The sequence below is a fragment of the Anticarsia gemmatalis genome, chromosome 2, assembly GCF_050436995.1.
Source record: "Anticarsia gemmatalis isolate Benzon Research Colony breed Stoneville strain chromosome 2, ilAntGemm2 primary, whole genome shotgun sequence".
Classification (NCBI taxonomy): Eukaryota; Metazoa; Arthropoda; class Insecta; order Lepidoptera; family Erebidae; genus Anticarsia; species Anticarsia gemmatalis.
In genome coordinates, this window is record NC_134746.1 from 11,307,913 (window position 1) to 11,331,166 (window position 23,254).

At 35.1% G+C, this 23,254-nt stretch overlaps 1 protein-coding gene across 3 annotated transcripts in view; it reads left to right on the forward strand.

The window, feature by feature from the left end:
• Positions 1 to 7,070: 7,070 nt before the first annotated feature.
• Positions 7,071 to 23,254, forward strand: part of LOC142984672 (uncharacterized) — a 102,342-nt gene continuing 86,158 nt past the window's right edge. The window contains exon 1 of one of the 3 annotated variants that reach the window (XM_076132444.1): positions 7,071 to 7,214. In XM_076132444.1, coding sequence (XP_075988559.1) covers positions 7,199 to 7,214 — 16 coding nt within the window. In that variant the 5' untranslated portion in view covers positions 7,071 to 7,198. Of the gene's footprint in view, positions 7,401 to 23,254 lie in introns of all 3 variants that reach the window. The other 2 variants (XM_076132427.1, XM_076132453.1) reach the window with 2 other exon arrangements.

Sequence of the window (23,254 nt, forward strand, 5' to 3'; positions counted from 1 at the left end):
AACAACTTTTGTATCAAAAGATCTTTTACCAAACATGTAAGTACACAAACAAAGAAAATTTAAACAAACATACGCACAAGCAAAGAACATTATTAAAAGGCTGATAAAACATATCCACGCACATTTTATGATCCCTGATACAAATATTTGTTTTTCGTTGTTTGTCGAAACCAGGATAGGTACCCAGTGCCAGTTGTACAGAGACCACATTTGTATTTCATTATTTTCTAGGTATCTGACGTAGAAATGTTAACTACTGTTACGCATTTCTACGTAATTTGGCAGTTTCGTATAAATGGAAGCGGGAAATTTGTATTTATATAATTAAATTAAACTTTATGTATTCTCAGTAGTGTTTGTAAAGCCGTGTTTTCTGAGACTTACAAAACACTATCCTCTGTTACATTACTACTGGATAATATGACTTTGTTGCTGTTCCGAATCGAAATCTGTGACTATGATTAATGAGCATGAATGACTGCAAGCTAATATTTGAAACTCAGATAACTTCGAGATAATGCGTGACTTTATCAAGACGAGTGATTGTACGAGTTGTATTTATTATTCATCTTTATGTGCAAAATAAGTATACCAATTGTTATACATAATAATGTTATAACTATGAAACTATTTGAGAATTCAACAATATTTGGCTTACACTCCAAGGTCGAAGAAAAAATTAAACAATTACAGTAGGAAAAACTAGTTTTTTATACGAAAGACGCGCCTTTAGACGCTACTAGTTCAAAACATACCACGGAATAGTATCGTTGGCTGTTCGCCAGAGCAATGCGCGCGCACTATTGTGTGGGAACGCAATGCATCATAATAGATAGTTTCTTTCGAAATACGCTTCCGAAACGCATTCAGTTCTAACGCACCCGGAGACGTGATGTAAACATCGTCGTCTATGATTTAAGATCTGTTTAGTGCTTTCCATTTTAGTATCACTTATGTTTACATGTTATAAATAGTATTTTTAGTTGATGTTGCAACCGCGACACGTAACTACTCCGATTTTTAAAATGACGTACTTTGTTGGTTGTTATTGTTAGATAATCTATCTTTTATAGAGTCTATAAAAAGTTGTATGGATGTGAATGAGGCAAGGGAAGTTTCTAAAGATCGTACCAATGCCGTTCTCTGGTCTCTACACTCTACCTACCCCATTTGGATGGGTGTGATATTATGTATGTATTGTATGTATAGACTCTATAACGTTAAGAATAAAGTAACGATTGAACTCTGTTTTCTTGCATTAATGCATTGAAACAATAAATAAATAAATATTTGTATGATTCAATTCACAGTTACGATTGAAATAGTACAGTGACGAAACATTGTAATTTTCAATAGCAATCCATCATTGACGTTTCTTAAGAGACGCAATGTTACTGACATTTCATAATTTCAGCGATTCGTTATTTTGTCTGTGGGCCTGTGAATTTGTAGAAACATTTACAATCTTTATTAGCCGTTTATTTATACTTAATGTCGCTTATTAAATATGAAATAACGTGAACTATGATGAATATAACCACCTTTAAATTGCAACAGAAAATTGGTATCATACTCCGAAAAACTAAATAAATGTGTTCTTAAACTGTCAGTATAAATATATTCTCTCACTCATAATCAGTTATCGTAACAAATATCTAAAACATATCACTCAACAAATAACACGATTACTTCAATCATAGCTGTAATCAATCATACAGCAGACTATTTCAGTAGCGGTGGACGCTAAAAACGTAAACATTGTAAAATATTTATCACGGTAAAGATAAATAATAGGCACGCGAAACAAGATTGAGTGCCAAATGTACAAGCCGGAGTCGCGTACTATGTGTTTGTAAATAACTCGGATAGACTGCTATATAATGCGAGATGCTACTCGCGGCTTACGCAGAGCAGGATAGAAGAAACTACGGTGAAAACTAACCTATGTATAGTATAGTTTATACCTATGTATAGTTTGACATTTAAAATGTACTTAAAAAAACAGTTCCTACCTCACCCGTTTGGAGCGTTGAATTTCAATCTTACGTCGATAGCTAGCCGGTTGACAAAAGTCCGTAGTAGTAGAGAATCGCGCTACAGATAGCACTCTTCACCTGTCGAATTATCACAGGGAAAATCGCGAAAATTTGTCGTTCATTTGCTGTTAAAGAAACAAATATATTATCGTATTGCATCGTATATCGTCTAGTATAGGACGTATGTTGGTCATATTTACAGCATCAGTACGCATTGAGAAGTGCTGTATACTTCCTCTAATCAGTAAGCCGGGCTTATTTTATCTAGGTCTTTCCGGCCAGCTTTATTCTGTTATCCATCAATCTTAAATCTAAAGAGATGTTTATGGCTGAAAATATAGAAGTTTGATCTGCATCCGCTGTTATTGTGTAATATATAACATATTTCTTGATAGCGGCACTCGGCATACGGCAACGAGCAAGACGTACGTGTAGTAATATAAAAAAAAAATTTATAAGTAAATTATGAACGAAATAAACTCTCATTTAAGAACCAGGATTTTGTTAGAATTAAGCTAGATGGAAGCCAATCGCGTATTTTATTTATTTACTAGCTTTTATATAATCAGAAGCAGAAGTATTTATGTAGGTAAGATAAATTGTGTTCTTAGTTTTATCTTTCCACTATCTCAAGGTAGACTGGCTGTCAGTCATGAAGTTCTATTAATATAAGTTATCATTTCCTTGAATGAATCTGGGTTTAGTTAGTCACTAGTCAGTAATCTTGATGTGCAATAGTAGAGCATCTGTCTATGGGCTTCAGCAGAGATGAAGAAAGGATTTCAACATACCAAAAGGTTTTTTTGGCACTTTTTAAGATGTACAAAGTTATTTATAAATCGAATGATTACTTGTAGAAAAACTTCATTCGGTGATCGTTTAAGATTGACCAGACGAAGGAGCCCACCAAGACAACCTCAAAATAACAAATAAACAAACCAAACTAACCGATAGATAAATTGAATCCCTAATATAAATAGTGCAGTGCAATATTTCAGGTAGGCGACTGGCATCACGCCAAAATTCTTGTTTACATTCTTAAATTCCAATTTCCAAAAGGGAAATATAAGCTGGCGTATCATTAGTAAAGATATCTCAGTTCCGCGTTTCAAAACTCCTTTGTAATACGTATTGTGAGAAATGAGGACACATTCTGAAGGCATATATTTCAAAATTAGACTAGAGAACTTGGTATTTTCTTGATGTCATAAGATGATACATGGCTAGAGCATATTTTAGTTCTATTATCTTGCTTGTTTTGTAATTGTATGTTCGGCTTGAAGATTTCAATCGTGTGTGTAAAAATGTATGAGAAAAATAAAAATAAATAATAATATCACTGGACAATCCACACACAGTCGTCTGATTTCAAACTAAGCAGAGCTTGTTCTATGGTAACCAAACAACTGTTAAACACACTAATACGCTTTTAAATACATACCTATATAGACATAATATTTTTTTTTTACTAAAATTTAATGCGACCGTTTCTGTGTGTTTCGAACTTAGAAAAGTAGAGTCAAACAGTATTCAAGACTATTTTTAGCTCTGTGAATAAATGTATCTTTTAGCATAAAAATCGTGGTCATAAAGTTATAAATAGTATGTTGATTAGAAACATCATGCACACAGATTAAACAAAATTGAATACTTTTCCGTGTGGGAATATGAACAGCATGTGATGGGAAAACAGACTTTATAAACAAACATAAACATAGTACAACCGTACCAATATTTGATGCGTTAATTGCGTCATATACCTACCTATATACCTAATATCATGCTTGTTGTACCCGAAGGTATACCCGCGTTGCATACAGGGAACACTATAAAACGCCGAGCTATTGATGAAGATTTAAGATAGAAAAGCATACAAACATTAATTCTTGGATATTTTATTATAACGGTCCTATATACCATTATTATAACAGTTGATGAACATAAAACAATAGTATTTTGTAGAATTATTGTAATACAACATCTTCGTGTCCCACTAACCTTTCATATTTCTTCTGTTTCAATTCCAAATGACATTTGCGGTGGCGTCCGCGGTAACATAAAGTCGTACTTAAGTTTTATTCCTACCTTTTATAAAGATAACCTTAATTTTTCTTACAAAAAGAAAATGGCCGCGTTTTAAAAGGTCAAACTATTAAACAGAACAGAAAGCTTGATGCGAGAATCAGCGACATTATTTCTACATTAGCTTTTACAATGGAAATGTCCGCCATTTTGATGCAATCGTTTAATGTTCATGTGACTACGTCCAATCAGCAATGTTTTCTTTTATTAATTTCTAAGTAGTAGTATTGACTTCTTAGTGGTCCTCTTTGGTCTCATGTTGAAAAGGGGAAAGCGTAAAAATTGAGACCAACAAAAAAGGTACGAATTGGCGCCATGTTGCAAAAGCTATTTCATATTAAATGTTAAAAAGAGAATAATAAAGGTACTCTACGATGCGGTCTTTGTTTGATTCCTGTGTCGAGCTAAATACCATTGTTTTTTCTAATTCGTGGTAGAATATTTTTCAATGATAGCCCGGAGTTTGGTAACGTGCCCTATAAATAGCAATAAGCTTCTCCTGCCATTACATGAAACTAAACCTACACCATTTATATTTATTCTACACAGATTTCTTATTTTTAGTATCGCTACCATTTACCCCTTATTTCTGCTTATGATGTTTTTCGTGCAAACTATTAATTTACTTTACCTAAGAAAGTGACATAAGACACTCTCTGCGGAGAAAATTCACGTCACTAATACTCAAAACGAATTATAGATTTCTAAAATTACAAAAAAGCATATCAATATTTCACGTTTCAAATTGAAATTAATAAAAGAAAACTGGAATTGAAATCGTTATTAAAAGAATTTCGACGTGATCGAACTTTGCTTCTTTTTTCGAATTAAAATGGAATCATAGATAAAAATAGACTCTTGGTCATAGATTCACGCGCTCTCTTTTTAAACTTTCTAATGTTTACCATGAAGTTTAGTGACGTGAGGTTAAATTACAGCACGTTCGGTTTCACGTAAGTAAGGTAATCGTGATCTGTGTAGCTATTAATTCCGCAGTTATATGCTTAATATGTCGAAAACGTCTCGAATAACTGTGTGCATGTATCTTGATTGCGGTCAAAGGTGTTTTGCGGTTTATGTAATTTAAACAATGTTCTTTGTACAGAAGCGATGATTATATTATTTATTTATTTATAGGAAACTCAACAGCTTGTTGTCTGGTAGGACATGATATTTTAAGATTATAGAGTTTCACAGCGTGCTTTAGGTATATGAAATGATAGAGATAGTAAAACTTAAAATAAACATAATTTACCTTAAACTCACGAAAAAATTATGCAATTGGCTCGTAAAATTGTGATATGTGATATTAAACGTCGTATAAATATAAAGCGGCCACTTAGAAATGAGCTAACAAAATTCGATAACACCTTGACCCGATTTGAAACCTCACGACATGACAGTTTACCGTCAACTTTGACAAAAACAATTATAAGAACACTACTACACATAAAAATAACATAATTTTAACAGATCACTGTCACAAAGCTGAGCAAGGGTCTCCTCCCAGAATGAGGGAGGAGTTGGGCCTTTAGTCTGTAACTACTTACTACAGACTGCCTCCGTGGCGCAGTGGTTTAGGTCGCCACGCTGCTATCATTGCATCGGGACGGTCATGGGTTCGAATCCCACACGGAACAATTATTTATTTGTGCGATCCATAAATATTAGCTTCGGGTCTAGTTGTGTGTCCGTTGTTTATATGCTTGTTAAAGACCCCGCGACACGAGCAATTATTAGTGCGGGAGTTGTATTTAATAGTAATTTAAAGATATTTACTTTTATACCTAATTAAGAATTTCTACGTATTACAGCTCTATCATTTGCCCTCTGCAACCTCACTGGAAAAAAATACTATCGACAGCAAACAGTTAACTCCGTGAAAGCCTTTAAATCAATTTGTTGGGTCAAATAGGTCGGTCAGCACGACCTGAAGGGCTTCCTTGTACCAGAACTGCAAGTGAATGAGTGTGTTGTGTGTACTATACAGGTAGAGCTAATTAAGCATATCATTACTAAATATAGTAACTTGTGAATAGTTTTTGGCAAAAAGTCTGGTCTTTTCGACTACCTCGGTGCTCTAGTAATGCGGTAATGTAAGGAAACATCACTTTCCTCAACCTGGAAATTGAACTCGAGACCTCATGATCAGCAGCCAGTATACATTACCGCCTAGGGCACAGAGGTTTTAAAGATCTTCGCAACGATTGTAGCGTTCTTTACGTCGAGTAACTGCGAGCTTTATGACCAAAACACTTGACATTCCATAGATTCTCCAGGTGCGTTTACACCTGCCCCAAGGACAGTTCCAAAAGGTCACAAATAATGTGCTAAGCGTGACCAGTTTTATCGACCACAGTACATAAATATGGTACAGGCACGACATGAAATACTTATCGCCATCTCAAGTCTCAAACTGGAAATAGAAGAGTTCATTGCCTATTAAATAGATTCAGAATAGTATCAATACAAAACAGGGTAAACGAGAAATAACTAAAAAATGACTCTACCGGACTCTATCCATGTGTTGGTGGGTACTAAGCATTGTTTGTGTCATATTTTAATCGTCTTTTTGACCCCTATATCTCCGACTGAAGGCTTTACCTCGAGGTCATTAAACTAAAAACCATTGATCGATCTAAAGCACGCACCAAAATATAAAGCTTAATTGAAAACAAACAAAACAGGTACAGGTCTGTAACCAGCCGCTTTGCAACACATCTGTGCTCACTCGGCTGGAACGTTGCCTTTTAGGCTCAGTAGTCTTCTTAATTGTTACCAAATGAGCCAACGTCACCTATACAACTGGTTCACAGCCCGTAAATCTAGTTTCGCGGTTGTCGATTCAGTTTCCGTTCAAGGGGCAGCAGGCAAAAGCACAGCTGAGGCGCGGCAATGGCGTCTGGATTTTTTTACAGCAATAGATATCGGTTGGAGAGATCGCAGCGCGCGCGCCAGAGCGGTCGCGCGCCAGTCAGCCGCCGCTCCCCGCCGCGCGCGCGCGTATCGTGGTGAAAGGACACGTCCACCTGCCGGTGCACAGCCGCACAACGACCGTTATCGCCCTAAATGACCACCTAATGGACGAACGAAGAGGTAGTCCATGCATGATTGTGCTAACTTAGTGTGAACTTGTCCGTGGAGTGCAGTGTTGTGTTGATGTACAAATGGAGGAGGTCCGGATTTCGGATTGGCCCGAGCCACCGGGCTCCCATGCATGGCTCCCTGCTTATGGTTTCCAGCATGACTTAATGGATAAGGATGACTATTTTGGCACCAACGGTGAGTGCCGGTCGTGTAGCCTAGACCTTTTGTGCATTTATGAGTAATCTGAATGTCACTAGTTAAGTTCGGCACAGTCGTGACTGAGCCGTGATGAAACAAGCTGTTTGGTTTGCTAAAATAACTCGCAGAATGCTTTGTGTGTAACTTTAATGAATCGACGAAGTCACTTTTGTCGTTACCTTGCCTCGACCACTCTAAGAATGTAAATTTACGTTCATTGCTGCAGGTTTCGTAACCCGTTTCCCTCAATTAAATGGGATCGCTATCTGATCTGCCGTTGACCTAATCTACACCAAAACAGTGTTAGTTAACTGACTGGTGGTCGTCGTAAGTGGCGAAGTAACAAAAAGTGGCTTCGTTTGAACGTTATGTTTTTGTGTGAATGTTGAGTCACTGCACCGCGACACCGGCACCGTGCAAGTCCAGCAGCTAAATGTTCTTCCTCACTAACACATTAACTGTCTGTCATTGTCAAAAACTAAGGAAGTTGTTTGCTGTCGACGTTAATTCTAGTACCCTGTCGACACTGTTGGTTACAGTTGAATTATACGACTAATTTGCAAGCGACATTACTGATTAAATCGGTTCTTTGTTGCACAAAAACAATTCGAACGAATACACCAAATTAAGTAATTCATTGTTGGGTTATCTCGGATAAGAGTATTGTTAGCGAAACTAATCATTACTTTAATGCATTTAGCTCAACAATGAACGTAACCGCTGGATGTGGTAACCTCGCTCAATTAAATGATGAGAAAGATTCACACAAAACAAATAGGTACATCGGTACATTCAAATTAAATCAGTTTGATCGAAAGTTGACTACAACATAGATAAGTTTCAAGATAATGTAAATAGTCGTATCCATATTCATGAAGGAATTAACATTGAGTTATGATCGTACGTGTTTCACGTTACTACAGAACATTTGTGAAAAAACATTTGTTTAATGTTTTGCGGAGTGGTAAACTAGAAATCTAATGACATATATATGTAGAGCGTCGTATAGAAAACATCTAATTTCCATCTGTTATTATAAAATATGGATGTTTAAAGCGTGTCTATTTATAAAACAGTACTCTGTTTTTTATTGATTACACTGTTTTCCAGGGACATGACCCGAATAAAACTTACATAGCGAAATATTGTAAGACAAACCATATTTTCTTCTACTTCTGCTCATGCCTAGTATGACATACCATGCATGAGCAGAAGTAGCAGCCTGCATAAATAGAGTAGGTAGATTTCTAAAGCAATTTCCTATACGAAGCAAAGATACAGAGTAAGAACAATACGTCTTAATACTAGAGCAATCTAATCCGATACAAAAGAGAGAGCGTTCAATATTTCGAAGGAAACTGCGATCATTCATCTTAATAGTAGACATATTGTAGATTACAATTTTTACCACAATCTCTTAGAGAAAATCAGTGAAAGTATGTAATTAGTAACGTGAGATGTATGAACGTTTTTATTACAAATCATTGGATTTAGACGCATCTATAATTACGACGGCTATCGCGTTTCTTCGGAACGCGTACTTTCGATAAAGTAAGACAAAACTGATATTTATAATTGCCTGTTTTAAAGCGCTAGTATTTTAATACTTGTTTATGAATTCTTTGGTTAACTCATAAACTTGAAATTAGGTTATATTAGAGGCGGTAATAAGTTTTGTACTTTATTAACTTCAAGATAGAGTTTCTTATTGTCGGCTCCATGAGTTTACGTGTTGCAAATATAATAAATATAAACTTTACCTAGCACTGTTTATTAAGTACGCTTATATTAATAAACATTTTATTATGCAGGACATTCACTGAACTAGTACCAAAGTTAATTTATTTTTAACTATACATATAACAAACTGTCAATGGTAACCATATTTAAGTGTGTTTTTAATTACTTGCCTGTGTATAATATATTTCGTAACCTTCTTGGTTTTTCACACGATTGTTCAACACTTGTGAAACATTTTGTTTAGCTGCTTTTCTATATCGTATGTTTATGTTACGTATATCTGCTAGAGCAAATAATACACATTAACGTTTAATAGTAATAATCAACAATAGAGAAAACAACAAACATATATGGAATACATATTAAATGCTCTCTCTGCACTATATATTCGCTTAGGCTTTGTTCCAAACTATGTTGGAGTCGGCTTCCAGTCTTACCGGATGCAGCTGGATACCAGTGTTTTACATGGAGCGACTGCCTATCTGACCTCCACAACCCAGTTACTTGGGTATTAACACGATACCCTTCGGTAAGACTGGTTGTCAGACTTTCAAGCTTTCTGACTACTGTTAACGACTGTCAAAGATCTTCGAAAATGACAGCCGGGACCCACAATTTAACGTGCCTTCCGAAACACGGAGGAACTCGATATGTATAAGATGGTCACCCATCCACAGAACAACCTCGGCAAGCGTAGCTTAACCTCAGAGATCGATCCGTTCGGCTGTTGTAATTTTGTAAACTAAGCCACGAGCTCCCTAATGCTCTCTCTGCACTAAATTCTTATAATTAATTTAGACTCTGAACTACATTTCATCATCACACCTGTCATCCTCAAAGATGCAGGCAGAAGTGAACGCTTTCTGGTAGAAAACTATGAGTAACCCCCTTATTTACCTATTCAATAGCGTTTTTTTATATAAGTTTAAACGCTATTGAATAGATGAACTACCGCTAAATGTAGGTACCTTACTTCAGAAATCGGGGGATGGTGATTTTTTATTATTTTGTATGTCCAATCACAGTAGCAAACCTCATGTTCATAAACTTCATATATCACCCATAAGGAATGGGTCTACCATGACGTCATCAGACCCAACTTTCCACGCGAATTATTCATGTTATTCACAGTTAACTCGACTTGTTCTGAACAATTTTATAGCAGTCTCTTGCTATGAAACGTCTTCATGTATACGATTCAATGGCTACGATTTTCTATTTGCCTTTACGAAAGTGGCTTTGATGAGGTCTGATGTTTAGTGTAGTGCCATCAAATGTTTCTTTGGTTTAATGTGTTTAATAAAGTTTCTAGCTTGTATGATGTTAATACTGTGTCATCGAGGTATATGTTACCTTTTGAAGTAATTTTGTTTGATTTGTTTTATATAGGCGTGAACTTTCGTTATTAGATTTTTCATAAGACTAATCTATCTTCTATCAATTGAAATGAATACAGGCCAGAGATCTTATACAATGTTGACGACTATTTGTTTTTCTCTTACTACCTATCTTGTAACATCATTCATGAAAAAATAAACAGTAGTATCATTGATATAAAAATGATGTCCAGTAATATTGCTAACTACATATATTCCATCCACCATCACTAGTAACTTTAAAATTTGTCTTAATAATTTGACAAATTACTTTAACCTGTGACTTGAGTCTAGAAATCCTTGTAAGTTTGCGAAACTACCTATTATTAATGAAGCCATGTCGTTAGCCGTAATTCTGGTCAAAGTTGCTTTACTAAACTTGTTTGAAACTTAAAATTCCCTTCACTGAATACTAATATGAATCCTAGATTCCAAGCCGACAATTATAAAATAATAACTGGCCTAATACTTTTAGTGGTTAAATCAAGATTGTAAATATTAAATTGCTGCAAATAATTAGTAGTAAATTTTAAGTAAATCGCTTTTATACGACTTCATCATTATTTATTTTACTATAATCTTTATTATAATAAGAGTCTATTGCGAGAGACGTGTTACAAAACCATTTTCCTCCTTTATAAATCTTCCATGAAACCACACGAATAAGCTTAAGACAAGATGAAGCAAATCCAAGGTACAGAACCATTACATTTCATACATCTTTGTAAACCCCCATTCAAGCTTGCAACTATAAAAAAAAACAACAAAACAAACGCACAAACAATTAAAAACATTGCAACAGAGTGTTTCAATTAAAACATAAAGAAACATTTTAACTTTGAATTTTTATGACGGTGTACCGGCTTCGACGTCTCGGCTTCGGCTTGGTTGTAAATTCCACATGGGCCGAGTGCAAAGCATGCGGTCTGACCAGTCCCCCCGCCCTAAAGGTCATTTCTTATCCGTAGGCGAATCGTATGCTTGGGACAGGGCGACGGCTTTAAACTTGTGGATACCACAGGGATGCGTTCTGGTGCCTAACTGATCATTGTGAATATGAATGTCATTATGTGATTTTATTTTTTTGAGTGTAGTTTTGTAGCTTATGGTAAAGTGCGTCTTTACTTATCGAAAGATTAACCCCCGGTTTCTGAGGTACATTTAGCGGTAGTTTATCTATTCAATAGCGCTTAATAAAATGCTATTGAATAGATAAACTACTACTATACTCAGAAAACGGGGGTAAGTGACAATAAATGTATGAAAACAACTGTCAAAATTACACCTTATAAACTATCCGATACTTATTCAGAAGTGTCATGTGTTTTCGCTATTTGTTCGTTAAAAAGTACAAGTTTATCTTTCTTTGACGGTATGCCGTTAAAAAGTTACAAGTGCGTTTTACCAGAAGTTGCAAGGCAGTAAAATAACAATCATTTATTTAGAAACTGAGAGGTTAGTTCAACAGAAAATAATCTTGTTTACTGTGAAATCGGCCAGTATTCAATAATCTTTAAATGTTATGTATTCGTTCTCGATACTTACTATTTATCTGCTACCTTGCAGAATGTGTTGATGAAGGTTTATTACTTTGTGTAATTGACCGTAGATAACAAAGTTATCAACGCGTATTCGCTAATTTATGTTTATGCTTATAAAAATATTTTAGCGATTGACGTTCACAGTTAATTGCGCTCAATGGTAAGCTATCGATCATTAGTTTAAGCAACTTTAGCGCAGACAGTCTATAGATAGGTGGCTGGATAGTGGTATTTGAACTGAGGGTCTTCGTGCTTCGGAGAGCATGTAAAAATCTTCAATTAAGATACTAGCCGCTTAGTCATGTAAAAAGCCTTTGGTCAGCTTGAACAATTTGACACTATGCTGACCATTCACTTTACGTTAAATAAGATAATACATAATATACTTCAACAAATAGTGTTTCAATAATTATTTTTATTACTCGTTGTCATATCTTTTATAACCTCAATGCCATGGCTACGATTAACAGTGTAGGTACACGTTATGAAACATTTGTGTAAACAATAATTATACTTATAGACTAAAGAATTTCAAATGTTAGAATGTATTAATTCACTAGCTTCTGTTCGTAACTTCTTCTGCGTAGAAAGATTTCCCGGGGTAAAGAATATCCTATGTGTTCATTTAGATTATAAAATACAAATGAACTAAGGTTCTTCCAGGATCGTTCAGAGGTTTTAGCGTGATTGTGTACAAATCCAGGTTATAAAATATGAGTGTACTACGGTTCATCCAAATCCATTCAGAAGTTTTGGCGTGATTGTAACAAACATCAATCCAACATTCCAACAATCTTTCGTATTTATTAGATTTTCATAGTTGTTTAGTTCGAGCTCAGTTTAACTCGTATCAAGATTACTGAACCTTGAGATGTCTCTCGCCCTGAGATAAATTTCAAAACAGATAACTGTATAACCCGATCATTTTGACAACACCACGTGTAGAAGCACGTTCGTGCATATTTCCGTTGTTTTTATTTGGTCGGCTTACATTTTAGTGGACAGGTGAATGCGCCAGAACATGTTTTTTTATTGTCAATAATTATGCTTTAGTGCGTCTAGGAGAAATATTTCTTTTGAAAAGATGTTTCCAACAGCTGAATTTTTTCTTTATGGGTAGACTATCGTCTCGCCTGGCCTTGAAAGGCTTAAAAGGTTATTTTACCCAAGTCCTTAACGAATTATACACTAAAACCTGAATCCTCAAGATAATCCTGATCCTCTGACTTTCTCGATAATCGCTCTATCTATTGGTGAAAGCTGGATGAAAATTCGTTCAGTAGATTTAAAGTTTAATGCGAACAGTCAGTCAAATCTGGTAAGAGAACTTTACTTCTATAGTGTATTGATAAAATACCGAATACACAGTTAACCAGCTATTATTTGCGTGTCATTTACGTTTTTAAATGTGATTCGTTTGTATTGTTATGGCCTCATTTTAATGCTTACTCCACGCAAATCGCGGCCCTTGACACACAATCATGTCATTCATATGCCATGATTTCATACACAATACTGTATAAATGATTATTGCTACCTATTACTGCTTCTATTAATTATAGTTCATTTACTAGCTGTGGCCCGCAACGCCGTTCGCGTGAACTACATGGCTTATATTTTTCACGGACAAAACTGCAGACAAAAATTTGTAGGTATTTCTATAGCCTATGTTGTTCTGTAATATAAGCTGCCACACCACCGCCAAGTTTGTTCAAAATCAGTTCTGTGGTTTTGTCGTGATGAACTTACGCCTTTATAAATATTATTTTTTATAAAGATTTGGCGGGTTAAAACGTATCTTAAGTAGGTATTAATACAGGTTTTAAGCTGTCAGCGTACCAAATTTCAATAAAATCCGTCCAGTAGATTTTTCGTGAAAGAGTAACAAAAATACACAAATCCATACTTACTAACTTTCGCATTAATAATATGATAGTAGGATTATAACTATTGTCATTACTATTTTATAACACACATTGAAATAGGTTACGCAAGTATTGTCAAAATACGAAAGTAGACAATTTCATTGATTACGCAATAATCGATCATTGTAACTATGTCGAATTGAATCGATACGATAAAGGAAGCAGCTATTATTCTATTAGCTACGGTTTAAGAAATTGTTTAATTAAGGCGTAAGGCTGACTTTATCTTTTATCTTTATGATGGTTAAACCAGCTGGTGGTGTAAAAAAAGAAAATATATATCAGAATCCCCGTTAACTAAACTTTACTTAAAGATGATAAAATAGGGTAGGTATGCAACTTTCGTATTTTTTGACTAGTCGTCAATTTTCTATAATAAAGTTAACTTCAGCTTCAATAGTTAGCTTCTAGAATATCATAGGGGTCTATCACCCCACTAAAACACATGCAAAATACAAATAATTCGGCAGACATATAGAGCCATGCCTCTTTACTAGTGTATCAAACCATAATGTAATAAAAAAAACGTAAGGTATGATTTATTTTGGCCACCCGTTACCCAGACTAATAAACACATTTATCTACAAAGACAAGAAAATTGAAATAATAATTGCATCATTCAAATCGTTTCAGTCATAAAAGAAAGTGCAACAGCAGCATTATAAATCGATTATAACAATTGATTTTGATATTAAAACTATCACGCGTAACAATAGTGGTAAGTGTCGGTTATCTGATAAATCATGTCCGCACTTCATGATACACATACGAACTCTCTATAGTAAAGTCACGAGCAAAAATATGAATACAATTTTGTAAATATAGAAAAATTTATGTATCCTCGTTTTTAAACTAAATTTGACGTATTTAAATAGTATTGGGTGCTGATTTTACCGTGATAACTCAAAGGTTGTCAGCTAATTTTAAAGTTAATAAATCTTGGGTACTTTTCATTGATAAAAATGAGCTAGCTACTATCGATTTGAGACTGCAGCCAGTGTAATCTCTAGAAAAAATTAAAAGAAATATCTAGTAATGAAATGCGTATCCAAGGTCAATTGCATATGGCACGCATAACGTTTATTCCAATATTAGGTACATATCAGACAACATTCAAGTTATAAGTGTATACTTATTTTTGCTCGTAGCTGTAGATATAAGTCGTTTGTACTCGATGTATATTGAGCAGTCAGTCATGTATAACAATGATCATATGCATCTGCTTTTCACTTATGTATGAGTGTATGGAAACATGGTTTTTATGCTGCCTATTAACGAGAGCAAATAGTAAGGTACTTGGTGTAAAAAAGGCCACTTTTCTCTTGGGTTTATTGGTTTATTGCGTTTATTCTTCTTTATTGCTTGACTAGATTTAATATTAATGGTAAACCACTCGTATAATACTTCTATTTGCTTCGCCTTCAAGTATTAATCATTAAAAAAAATGAATAAATACATTTACAATACATACGTGTGCAAACTATTTAATAAGATTTTGAATAGTTACTTAGCACAGCTACCTAAAGTCAATATTTGCAAGATATTTTTTGCGTAAAAGCATTATATTATATGGTTTATGCTCTGTATCAAGAGTACGCTAAACACACCCAGAAATGATACCCAGAATAAAGGGAAAGTAACAACACTGTCAATGTCAACAAACTAATTTTTGTTTTTATGATCACCCAATTTAGAAATCACGTTACGTAGTATCGGTGCCAAAAGAGTACTTAAAACATAGACTGAAGATTGTTCCTTTTGTATGTTATAATGAAACTCATTTACGTGTGTTACAGACAAAAATATACGTTAAAAATGTCTATGAAAGATATTGAACGGCTCACGTTCAAATAGGATGTAAATTCCTCGCGCTAACTTCCTTAAAGAAACAAAACATGTGATTCTTAGCTCCAATTCCCACGTTTTCTTCATAATATCGTACAAAATACCATCAAAACGAGCTTGGAATGTTAAGTGGAACCTAATTCGGTATTAAGACAAAACTAAAGCGATATGGAGAGAAAGGATGTCATCTAACACTAGAACTGAATTGTAAATAGTGAATACCGTAACATATGAATCATTGGCTAGGTTTATTTCTTAGTAGGAAAGCCGGCAGTAGGTTTGTAGGTAATATTTCAGGGTCCTTGTGTAATGAAAATATGTAATATCCTTGTGCCTGACAAATGCGGGGCTTCCCACATAATATAAAACTACTACTATTACTACTACTATACTTTAGGCTACTTAGTAAATATAATTTGACGACCATAGAAGTTTTTGATCATGGTCCCTCTTCACCTTTATATATGAAGACTATGAAGAGTGACCATCAGACACATCATCATGCCTATGACATAATCATCCCCACAAATATTATAATTGCGAGATCGAGTAATAACCTTCTAATTAGTACTTTGTGTTCGTTTATTTCGTAGTGTTCGGGCAAGGACCGGCTGGATTAAAGAAAAATCTATAACTTAACAACATAGCAAACATTCTCGACCTTTCATCAACCTAAGTCATATGTCATCGAACCGTACGTGTATATCAAAGTCCGAATCTACTGTCTGTTTACTAACTAGACGACTTTTTATAAAAAATCTTATTAAGTATACTAGTAAGTGAATCACCCCACAGTTGCGGCATTCGAGAGACCTTGCTCACGTCATCGACAGCCGATGTTGACAGACTTCGGCGACGTCAAACTCAGATAAGGAATTTTAATCGGTCACTGATTTTAAACGAACAGGTTTAAAGATAAGCTAATAAAAATGCTCTATTTATTTTACATAAAATATACAAGTGTATTCATATTTATTTGAACTTGAGGATTAACGTGATCATGAATTATTTGCCTTTTTATACTCGGCGTTTCGGACAGGCTACACTGGCCGCGATGACAGTCAGCAAGTTAATGAAAATAAAACATGTATGCTATGTCTAATTGACCACGTCAATCTCTAGTCATAATAACATATTATGTATTGTGTATTGGGGTTCAAGTTGTTAATTTACAAAGTAATCTAGAAAGGCTATTGTGATTTAAAGAAAATGTTTGGGGAGATTAAAGATAAAAGATCAAAGATGTCGCACTGGTAAACACAGGATTCCTCTTACCCACGATTTCTGAGCTCATTTAGCGGTAGTTTATCTATTCAATAGCGTTTAAACTTATATAAAAACGCTATTGAATAGATAAACTACCGCTAAATGTACCTACTCCGAAACTTGGGGTTAGTATATGAGGGATAAAGCCGCAGTCTAAATAATATTAGTATATTCAAATCAACTAATTCACGTTGGCAGACACAATATATTGAAAATTCATGTGTCTGTTTATTTTAGTGTTAGTCATAGTTTCACGGGTCAGTGACTGCTTACGTAACATTTTTTATAATGATTTGGCAATAACAGAGTTTTTCATTGTGAGAAACGTTCAATTCAAGGTTTTACGTATCTTAGTTTATTTTAATTGAGTTTCGGAACTCTTAATGAACTGGCAATTATTTTTATCGACAATATTGCTTACAAACGTAATGTGTGGTTATTCATCGTATATACGAATCATTATCCAAAATTGTGGGAAATTCCAATAGATTATCCTTTCAAAATGCAATATTCCTCATATTTTTTATTTAAAAAATTCATTGAAAGCACTACTATTACCTTAGGTTCGACGAAATATGTCTTAGGTTCTTACCGAAACGAGTTAGGTGACTAATGGTAAAAAATTGCTAAAACGTCATAACATGGCCTAATATGACTGTCTTTAGACAACTGGTAACTTCTTTTCAGCCAGTAAATATTGATATTTGTTATACCGGGCGGTGAGGCTTATATACCTCTTGCCGGCCACTTTCGTGAATGTATGTAGCGTGAGTAAATGTGATCGTAAAGGAATTAAACGTCTCGCTTACTATTTACCTACTTATACGTTTGAGAAATTTTAAATAACTGAACAGTAAATAACTGGGAAACACACAACTCTCGATTATTTTATGTACTTGAGGAACATTATGTCTGGTGCCTATTTTGTTTCTTTATAATACATCTAATGTTGAAAAGATTCCGGATCTTCTCAGGGGCAATTGCAATTCCGGCAACGTAAAAAACTGTTGAAGATATTTGATATTAATTTTAAATACATAAGCGCGGAAATGAGTTGGTTTTATAAGCATTAAAAGTTAACCTTTTCAGGGTCCAATATAAGAACCTAAGATATGTCAAAAGAGTTCGACATTTGAAATGTACTAAAAAATTGGTTCTTACGGCATCCGCTAGAGCGCTGATCCGGTTTTCGTAGAAAATTATCGATAGCTGGCCAGTTGTAATCGTCGATGGTAGTAGACAACCGCCCTTCTAGTAAATCTATACTAATCTATACTAATATTATATGTAAAGCTGAAGAGTTTGTTTGTTTGTTTGTTTGAACGCGCTAATCTCAGAAACTACTTGTCCGATTTGAAAAATTCTTTCAGTGTTAGATAGCCCATTTATCGAGGAAGGCTATAGGCTATATATCATCACGCTACGACTAATAGGAGCAGAGTACCAGTGAAAAATGTTACAAAAACGAGGAAAATTATGATTCTCTTACGTGACGCAAGCGAAGTTGCGCGGGTCATAAAAGATAATAGTACAATACTAGCCTGTAGGTACCCTGTTATGAGTTAATCTCGCAGTATTGTAAGGCAAAAAGTTCTTCAGCTATGACCCGGATTATCACACGGGCTCTCGATCTATTAGCACAGCTATCATAGTTCACTTAACAATTGATTAATTACAAATACTCATTCAAACTCTTATTACCCGTATGTGAACTTCGGTTGAACCAGTTGAAGCCATACAACAGGCACTGCACACGTGCATTGTGTATAAAAATAGGCAAGTGGACAGATTATCGTGAGTTGTACAAGCCGTGGATTTTATCAGTAACGTGTACTCGAGTGCAATGTAACGCGTGATACACTGCTTTATTACTTCCTTTGATTGTTTGAGATTTTGTGATGTAATCTCAAGTAGGTACTACTATTTCAGTCTTAATTCCTATTACAATTATTTACTTATTTATTTATTTATCTCGTATTTTAGAAGTTAAGTTACAGAGGCACGATGCTTCGGGAGAGTACGTAAAGCCGTCGGTCTTGTGACTGACCTCTCTGTTATGAGAGTGAAGGAATAGAGAGTGTACCTGTGTATTGGGCACACTATAAACAAAGTCCATCATTGTTGGCCGATTTCAACGATATTAGTCGCCGTAGCCGGTTTTCGGCTAGGATGGCGTAAGTTAGAAGTAATGGAAATATTTATGTTTAGTGGACCTGGTAAATTTATCTGTGTGCTCAATTTGTCAAAGCTATTTAGAGTAGGCGCATGGGGATTCCCCTATTTATCAACAAACAACTGAGAAGTACTTTTATCAAATATGTGGTAGAGTATAGAAATAGTTTTGCAACGTACATCTATACTTAATATTATAAAACTGAAGAGTTTGTTTGTTTGTTTGTTTGTTTGTTTGAACGCGCTAATATCAGGAACTACCGGTCCGATTTGAAAAATTCTTTCAGTGTTAGATAGCCCATTTATCGAGGAAGGCTATAGGCTATATAACACCACGCTACGGTCATTAGGAGCGGAGTAGCAACGAAAAATGTTACAAAAACGGGGAACATTTTTACCAATTCTCTTAGGTGACGCAAACGAAGTTGCGCGGGTCAGCTAGTTTAAAGATACGTAAACATTTTGTAGTGAGAAGTCCTTAGAAACCAAATGTTCCCAATAACAGTTAACATTTATGTTGTAATAATTCTAAACGATATCTAAATATTCCTGCAAAACTGCAATTGCACTTTATAAATTGCTAAATTAATTAACACTTTATCACAAACAGATAAGGCCCAAATTCGCCTGTACATTGCGAAACGTGTCCTTGTTCCTACCTTGACGGCTGGAACATTAGAAACAAATTATTGTGAATAAATAACACCCGTATTGGACAGAAGAGTGATGCGTTACAACATTAAAGGTAGAACTACATTAAACCCAATAAGGCCACAACCATTCGCGTGGATTTTGATTTGGACGCATTAAACGTTATTTGAAACAACTAATTTTAAAGAGCTACCCAGTGCTCTTTGCGCTTTAACATATCAGTACACCACCGATTTTGATCTAGTCAATGCCTATAGTGTTTTATTTCTAGGTTATTTTAATCAAAAAAATAAGGCGTACCTATTTACCATCTGATGCGAATGCAGCAGAATATAAATATTTAGTATAGTTTACTATTGAAAATTGTTATCGCTTTATGAGATAAAGAAATACGATAGGATATTTAGACGCATAATTTCGCTGAGAATACGAGCAATGTTAGAAACGGCTCTACGGCTTTATGTAGTTCTACCTTAAGACATGGTCGTCCTTCTCCCGGCCAGTCATTATGAGATACAATGATCACAAGTAAACTCGTGACAAGTTCACATAGAACAGCGTTGCCAAGGTTTTAACTATTGTACACGTAGTCGCTAATCAATTTGATTCAATCAATTACACTTGCAACACGTATGACTTTGGTAAGTAACAGACGCTTCAGTTTTGCTTGTGTTGTTATATTATGTGTCTTTCATAAAAGGTAGAGCTTATTTTAACTAGTAAACGTCAAGTTGATGGCCACTATTCAGTACATTGCTGCTCTGAGGAAACGTTTTAAACACCATAATCTAAAGGAGAAAACAATGTACTACATGATTGCTTTCAAATAGTTATCAACTAAGATAGGTATGTGATAGCCGTATTAGATGTGTCTACGTATGTTGTCTCAGATTTGTTCAGATTTGTCAAACAGTTCCCAAGACAAAAGGTTCTCACTATTCGCTACCATAATTAGCGGGAAAGTCATGTAAAGCCTTATTAGCCTCATGACTAATGAACTTAGGTACACACTAATCAGTGCTAATTACTGAATGGAAAGTACGCAGAAGCAAGAAACGATTGTTCAGAAGCCTCACATGTAGAGCAATAACATCAAAATATGAAAGAGCGTTGCGAATTTGTATAAAATCGGGAACATTGTGTGAACAGTTACTTTTTGTTCGATGAACTGGGTATACGTGCCAACGGCTTTGGTTCAGAAACAATTGTAGCCGTGACAATTAATTTCACGGACATTTGGCGCCAAAACGCACGGCCGCCATCTTTGTTCGGATGTTCGCAATTTTTTTGCTTGAATATTGATTAGTAATTTTAGTATCAAATTGTGAACTGAGGAATGTAATTTTAAAATATTATTTATGAAGATTTATTAGCAACGGATACATTAATAATGAAATATTTTAAACATGTCTGCACTTTATTGAGCTAAAATGTCCAATGAGAATTAAATTACGAATGAAATGAATATCAAAAGGCAGCATGTAAAACAGCCATAAATTTACGTGGAAAACATGAATTGTAAACCAAACGAAACATAACGTTTCGTTCGATTACTATCAAAGAGATTTTACTACATTAAAAACCAATCAACTAGATGCAGCAAGAAGTTTCGACTCCTGCGCATCACTTTACGGGCCGTGTCACACTAGACCAGTTGTAGGACACACCTTGGTTACCGATTTAATTTTACAGGAGAAAACAGAATAACTTAAGTTCATAAGCTTGTCCTTCGCTATAAGTGCCTTACTTAACCTAATGGTCGCGTTCAATGTGATGTTTAAATATGACTGTGTTCATGATATGAAATGGCTCTCTTTTTAGTAGGTATAGGTAGCGTATCGTTTCCAAAATCTTTTACTATATTTTGTGATGCGATGTCGATATGTGATACCTACTAACTACTAAAAGTAACAGAATTAAAAGTCAAAGGAAAATTGTCGATAGCATCTCGATAGTTATTCGTAATCGCCCTTCAGTTAAGACTAACATGTATCGTCCTACTTTCGAGTAATTACGATCAGTGTGGGTGAGTCTTTGTTAGAGCCTAGCGCGATCGCCCTATAAACTTCGGATCAACGAATTAACAACATGGGGCTATAGAAAGTGGCGTTCCCACGCGTAGGTGTTGGGGAATCTGCTCATTATATTTTAGTATCATAATAATAGGCCTAAGGCTTTGCAGTACAGTATATCCTTTACACAGTTTAACGGTAGTTAAACTATTGTGTACCGCATGCCATTTATTTCATAATAAGTACCACGTGAGAGCTCGGCTGTCTAGATGGTAGCTTATTTGCAAAATACTTGTCTTAAAATATAAAACCTGTCTTTCTTCGGAAATTAAGAGATGTTTAAATATTACCCTTCGAGTAGAGTCAATGAAGATTTTTGTATGCGACAAAGTGGTCTACCAGTGACGATTATTAGTGTATGCGACAAGGCTTAGTCTCCAAAGAAATTTCGATTATAAGTGTAGTTTGGAGCACAAAAATATTCTGTATCTTATTAGACTGTTTGCCACGTTATTGCTTTAATAATATTGTTGATAGTAAAATACATTTCTTTCCCATACTTTACTACAACTGGTTCCTACTTGCCTACTTCTAGCATCGTAAAATCCACGCCTACGTCGCAAGGCATCGGTAAAAAATAACGGTAAAACATTAATATCATGAGGCTCTTTACTTGTGAGGTCCTTGTCTTACTTACATTATTATTACTTTTATATAAAGACTCTGTCCCAGTACTTTTTATTCTCAGTCGCTTGTGTTTTCCCGTTAAGCACATCATGGTTTTTATCTAACTGTTTATTCTGCTGCCTCTACGAACGTCTGCAATTATACGTCTACAAACTCTATCGTTGATACCATATTTTTAGAAGTAATACCTATTTTAAATGTAATACATCTATCATCGGTAGGTTGTCAAAATTTGACTTTTTTTCAGTCATATTACATCGCCTTGAGTTCATCAATAAATTGTATTGATTCTGTTCAATATGACGTCATAACACAATATTAATTCGGGACATTAATTCTGATAAATTTTATTGCCTCTCCCGAAATCTTCTACTGTGATGGCCGCTGTTTCCGGCAGGCGTAGTCGAAACCTATCGAATCGTGTAATTTTATTCATTACGGTTCATTGAGCGGCCATTGATTTGACTTTATATCCCTAAGACATGAAACAGTGGGGCTTTGTGGGCGTCAGCAATAAATCCACAAACGTTTTGCACGTGCCGAACATTGTAGTAATATTCTATATTATTTGTCTGATACGCCACGGTGGGCGGACGTCTTTATTTATAGCGCAGGTTACGTTTAGTATCGAAACTA